Below are 6,522 nucleotides of genomic sequence, written 5' to 3'. Positions count from 1 at the left end.
TGCTTCATCCAGAACATGCCGCTACTGTCAGCTTTGCATGTTATCAACTACGCCGGCGCCCTCACGATCACAAACCCGGGCCGCCTATTCTGAGGCAGAAAATCGCTCGTCAGACTGGAGCTGCGCGACCCACGAATTACTCCGACAGAAAAACGCCGCCATTTTAAGCATCTTTGCTTTCCCCCGCGGCACGTTCGGTCATTCTCGCTCACGCTGCCGTCTTCCTTTGTCGAATTAATCTACTTAACTTACACTTTAAATCCTCCGTAATCACTTCGTACCTACTCGCTTCGCACCTGGGGGGGATTACGCTGCATTAGCCTCGATGCGTTGGCCGATGTCGCCCGCGACATAACCACAGGCTCAAGCAGCTAGCATCAGTACCAACGCTTACTCCCCCATGAGTGTGATTTGACACCGATCACGATTACACTTAATGGTGAACGGAGATAGATGCAGGGCGAGAGAGAGACGAGAGAGGGAGCGAGGGAGAGAGACGAGAAAGCAGAGAGAGAGACGAGAGAGAGAGAGAGACAGAGAGAGAGAAGAGAGGAGGGAGAGGGAAGAGGAGAAGGAGAGGGAGAGGGAGAGGGAGACGGGAGAGAGAGGGAGAGGAGAGGGAGAGGGAGCAGGGAGAGGAAGGGGAGAGGGGACGACCGGCGGAAGCAAGAACACAAGGAGAGACAGGAGAAGGGAGAGGGAGAGGAAGAAGGGAGAGGAGAGGGAGAGGGGAGGAAGAGGAGAGGGAGAGAGGGAAAAGGGAGAGGGAGAGGGAGAGGACGAGGGACGACGGGACCGAAGGGAGAGGGAAGAGAGAGGGAGAGGAGAGGGAAGGGAGAGAGAGAAAGAGAGAGAGAGAGAGAGAGAAAGCGAGAGATGAGCAGAGAGAGGGAGCAGGGAAAGAGAAGAGACAGAGAAAGAGAAAGAGAGGAGAGAGAGAGAACAGAGAAAGAGAAAGAGAGAGAGAGAGAGAGAAAAGAGAGAGAGAATAAAGAGAGAGAAGAGAAGAAGAGAGAAGAGAGAGAGAGATTCTGGATGGCTGCATTCGTGCCACCGTCGGTGCGCACGCGTGTACGTGTAAGCCCTGACATTACGCTGTCCTTGTCGTATGTCGTGTCCGCATATCAGCCCTCTCCGTTGCCCCCCCCAACGCAGTATTACTCTCCTGCAGCTATTGCCTTCTGACATTTATTGAGATGCACCTTGCATGCGCTTTCTCTTTATTCATGCATGCATGCATGTATGCCCGCAAACACAAAGAAAACTGAAAAACAGCTTAGTTTGTGGTGATTCACGCGCGCGAGATGGAGTCAAAGCAAACAGCGTTAACGCTGCCGCCGCCGCCGCCGCCGCTCTCTCTGCATCGCCGCTTCTTCTCAAACAGGCGAAGTCTTCTTCTGCGCGGATAGATCCCTCTGCGTGACCGCGCAGTAGAAAAAAATCATCAACCCCCCTCCTGCGTGCAATCAGAACGTCGAGAGAAAGTCAGACGAGCTACTGCAAGCAAATACACTGCGCACTGAGGCACACGAAACACTTCTTTCCCCTACAGTCCAACTGCCTACTGCCGTCTCGCCTGCGTACGATTACTGTTTGCGATACGTACCTAGCGGCGGAGCCTTTCCCACGGGCTTCAGTCCGCTGCTGGTGCCCGCGGTGGCGCCACCTGAACTCGTCGGTGTCGCAGACTTCGACACGGGGGTGGGTGGCTTGTCGTTCTGCAATCGTGACACGCGCAGTGTTAAATTCCGGGCGGTTCGCACGATCCCCGTACGCGGCAACGATCTTTGCGCGACGCTCACTCTTTAGACAGGCAATGTGCCAGACGTCACTGATACAGATGCTAGCTCTGTTTCGCGACGTCCGTAAGTTCGACAGAACGTGAAAAATCGAACTGCCATGATCGCGCGATTACCGCATAATTTATAGACGTAGGGGGAGAGCAGAAGCTTGGTGTTCTACTTACCCTTTGTACAGCCTTATGAGTAGGGGGGGGGGAAGCTCTGCTCTATTACATTTTGCATATGCTTAGAGTGGAAGAGGGAGTACCCTCAAACCTGAATGTAAGGGTGACTCAGGGGAAACATCAAAAGTGTCCTTTATAAACAGGTGTGGCCATTCTGCAGAGGTGAGCGCTAACACAGGTTTCACTGTAGTAGTACTATTCTCTTAGGCCTTTATATTATGTCCTATGGAACTATATTTATATTATATAATATATAATATAAATATAATTCCATAGGACATAACATATGATATATACATATAATATATATATATATATATATATATAATAATATATAATATATAATAAATAAATATATATATAATATATATATATTATTAATATAATAGATTATATGATATAATATGTTTGGTGTGGGCATGAGTATGAGTAACTGTGTGTTGTAGTCTCACCTCTTTGATAGGTTTAGATGAAGGTGTGCTGGAGTTAGAGCTGGCGTTGCTGCGAGGGCTCATCGGCCGATCCTTCTTAATGTCGCTGCCGTCGCCGTTCATCTTCTCCCGCGAGTGCTCCCCGTTGGGGAGGAATCGGGGAAGAGGATCCTGGACGAACGAACACCACGATTTAGTTTGTCGCAGACGACAATAATGATGACGATAGATGATGATGATGACGACGTAGTGAGGTGAGGGTGAGGACTATTACGTCGATGGCAAATCGTCTTCGTTGTCGCCATCAAGCAAGGTCTAATATCTATCGCAAATATCTTAGTCATTGTCATTAAGCAAGGTCTAATATCTATCGCAAATATCTTAGTCTGTCAATTAAGTTCAAGGTCTAATTACTTATTCGCAAATATCGTAGAATTGTCATTAAGCAAGGTCTAATATCGACTCGCAAATATTTTAGTAATTTCATTAAAGCTAAGGTCTAATATCTTATCGAAGATCTGTTACGCATTGTTCCATAAAGCAAGGTCAAATACTATTCGCAAAATATCTTATAATTGTCCCATGTAAGCAAGGTCCTATAATCTCTATCGCAAAATTATCTTTAAGTAAATTGTCATATAAAGCAAGGTCTAAATCTATCGCAAATGGAGTCTTAGTAATTGTCATTAAGCAAGGTCTAATATCTGATTCCGCGAAATCTCTTAGTAATTGGCATTAATGCAAGGCTCTAATATCATATCGCAAAATATCATTAGTAAGTACATATAGCAAGGTCTAATCTATGCAAATTATCTTAGTAAATTGTCATTAAGCAAGGTCTTAATATCTATCGCAAATATATCTTAGTAATGGGTCATTAAGGCAAAGGTCTACATATCTAGCGCAAATAACTTAGTAATTGGTCATTAAGCAGGTCTAAATATCTATGCAAATACGCTTAGTCACTGTCATTAAGTCAAGGTCTAATAATCTATGGGCAAATATCTTAGTAACTTGTATGAAGCAAGGGTTAATATCTATTCGCAAAATATTATAATTGTCATATGAAGCAAGGTGCTAACTATCTCCTCAGCAGGGGGGCAAATATTCTAGTAATTGTCATTAAGCAAGGTCTAATACTTATCGCAAATATGCCTAGTAATTGTCATTAAGCAAGGTCTAATATTCTATCGACAAAATAACTTAGCGTAATGTCATTAAGCAAGGTCTAATATATCTATGCGGCAAATATCTATAGCATTGTCATTTAAGCAAGGTCTAATCATTATACTGCAAATATGCTTATAATTGTCATTTAAGCAAGGTCTATTCTATCGAAATAGTCTAGTTAAAGGTGTCATTAAGCAAGGTCTAATATCTACTCGCAAATAATCTTAGCATTGTGCATAAGCAAGGCTCTAATATCTATCCGCAAGATAGTTCTCGGTATATTGTCATTAAGCAAGGTTCTAATACTATCGGAATTATCTTCGTGATTGTCATTAAGCAAGGTCAATATCTATTGCGGCAAATGACTTAGTCATGTGTCATTAAGCACGGTACTAATATCTATTCGCAAATATGATTCTTAGTCATTGTTCAGATCAAGCAAGGTCAAATATACTATCGCATATAATATCTTCTTGCATGGTCATCGACAGTGCCTGATCGCCTGCCTACCTGTTCCTTGCACGCCCATCCCCCCGTGACGCCCCACCTCCTCTCATCGCACGGGGGTTGGTTGCTGTTTGGTTCGTTTGTTGGTGTGTTGTTTTGTTGCGGTGACCGCCCACGAACTCCGTCCTATCACGTCTGCAGACAAGTGAACGGGCGCGACGGGTGCGCCGGATTCCTGCGGCGCACGGATCGGCGCCGGTATTAAACAGTTCGTGAACCTAACAGCGGGCGTGAGGTCGCCTGTGGCAAGAAATGAACAGCCCCCACAACCACCGAAATTCCGACCGACCACACTTGACATGCGTGGTCCGCCGGAATGCGCCGATGACGACTCGACCGGGTTGGTGCTTGGTGACCGACGCCGGCGGCGGACGTCCGGCAGTACGCTCGGCTGCGCGGATAAGTCTCTTTCAAAGTCTCCCATTGAAACAGGGGGAAGAAGAGGCCTTCGCTTCTTTCTGTCGGACGGTCCCGTCCGGTCGTAATTTCACCGCGCCACAACGCCGGCTCGCTCGCGCGCCTCGCTTAACGGCCGCGATAAATCGCTCTCTCACGGGCTCGCGCGCTGCACGTGGTAGCGCTTAATTCATCCGATGCAGTCGTCTTTTCCGCGCTGCCGCTGTGATTTAATCCCCAAATTAACGCGCGGATATCGAGTGGGGGAGGGGGGGGCGGGCATGGCGTGACTGTTTCAGAGGTAGCGACGGCGAGCCATTTAACGGACGCGCAGTGATCGTGCGGCGGGGGTACGGAGCGCTGCGATCTGCGGCCGGGCTTCCCCTTTTCATCCGGTCGCCGTGACGACGGAGGTCTTCTGCCTGCTGTGTGACGTCAACAGCCGGCCATCTTCACGGGCCTCCCCCGCCCCTTCCCTGGACCCTCCCCCTGCAATCCCTGATCTTCCCTGGATGGGGGGGATCTTAAACCCCCCTCCCTGGACGTCCCCCCAGCGCTGGACCCTCCCCTGCAATCCCTGACTTTCCCTGCATGGGGGGATCTCTTAGAGAGAGGCTCTAGTTACGCGTGGCAGTGAAAGCGAAGCAAGGGAGCATCTTAGAATCAAGCGGTGATAATAGTTAAATGTGGCAGTCAAAGTCAAGGATAGGAGTATCTTGGAAGCAAGCAGAGATACTAGTTAAATGTGGCAGTCAAAGTCAAGGACAGGAGCATCTTAATTGGAATCCAGGGAAGATGGTAATTAACTGCAGCAGATGATCGGAAGCAGGCAGCTGCTAGTGGTTCACACGAGAATCGTCGCGCTGCGGACTCGCGCCACCGCCGCCGCCGCCGCCGCCGCCTCCTGCACGCGGAACTTTTTTAACGAGATAATTGCCGAAACGGTCTGACAAGTTGCCAGCTCAATTTTGTTTGCTCAGCGCCGATACTACTTTGCTCAAAGTTACGATGGGCCGATGACATAATTAGCTACGACGTCATCCGTGCGGGCTCCCCCCTGCCGTGATCCGATTCGAGATTCATGATGACTGTAATTTGCAATTAAGACTCATTCACACGACAGTGGCAATCAGAGTTGTTAACGTGCGGGTATGCCGAATAACCACCAAGAAGCTAATACCAGTCATGGAGGAGCCCAGACAAAATTTAACTGCCACGTCCAGTCTCAAACTAACTGTACGCTAATATTATAGTTCGTGACCTCCCATCTTGTTCTCCCTACGCAAACACGCGTGTTCGTGATAATGACTCTTAACCAAGCCTGTGCAAATACCGCTGTATTGGGGCAGACCTCTTTCTCACAGATGATATATATATATATATATATACACGTAAAAAGAGCCATCTAATTGCTACAGTGCATAAAAAGACGTTTGGCCTTTTGAACGCTCTTGAGATCACTTAACCAACTTCACCACGAACATCGTGTGAAGTCACAACACGGTCACCTAATTAAGCGTTCAGCGTGTGCGCGGGTGGATGTACCCCGAAACGTTCTCTTTTCGTATGCGAGCAGCGCAAAAAAACCGCAGGCAGCGTGATCAGGACAGTAGGGTGTGGTTTGCGGATACACTGTACGACGTGATGAAGAATGAAGAATGAACAAGATGGTGTTTGACAGTGTCACTCGATGGTGAAGTCCCCGCCCACACAGTAGGTGACAGACAACACACTGCATACCTCATTCGCAACATCGACGACCAAGTCCTGGTCACTTTTCTCATCCTCGCTGTCCTGTAAAATGACGAGAACAACACGACGTTAGAGAAGGAAGGCAGGCTGTTTCTACATCAAACATGCACGAGCGAGAGAGAGAGAGAGAGAGAGAGAGAGAGGAGGAGAGAGGAGGAGGAGGGAGGGAGGAGACGAGAGAGAGGAGAGACGACGAGAGAGAGAGAGAGAGAGAGAGAGAGGAGGGAGGGGAAGGGAGAGAGGAGGGGGTGGGGGAGAACGACAGAGAGAGGAGAGAACGACAGAGAGAGGAGAGAGGAG

At 48.2% G+C, this 6,522-nt stretch overlaps 1 protein-coding gene across 1 annotated transcript; it reads right to left on the bottom strand.

The window, feature by feature from the left end:
- Positions 1–1,606: 1,606 nt before the first annotated feature.
- Positions 1,607–6,264, bottom strand: LOC106818372 (protein groucho-like; the record flags this gene model as incomplete). Its single annotated transcript, XM_014823088.1, is given in 3 exon segments — positions 1,607–1,718; positions 2,419–2,568; positions 6,211–6,264. Coding segments are annotated over 3 exon segments (316 nt in total), but the record flags the coding sequence as incomplete, so codon positions are not given.
- Between the last annotated feature and the right edge of the window lie 258 nt (positions 6,265–6,522).

The sequence above is a fragment of the Priapulus caudatus genome, unplaced genomic scaffold (genome assembly GCF_000485595.1).
Source record: "Priapulus caudatus unplaced genomic scaffold, Priapulus_caudatus-5.0.1 Scaffold2189, whole genome shotgun sequence".
Taxonomy (NCBI): domain Eukaryota; kingdom Metazoa; phylum Priapulida; class Priapulimorpha; order Priapulimorphida; family Priapulidae; genus Priapulus; species Priapulus caudatus.
Note: the sequence above shows the minus strand (reverse complement) of the source record. Positions and strands in the feature narration are given on the sequence as shown.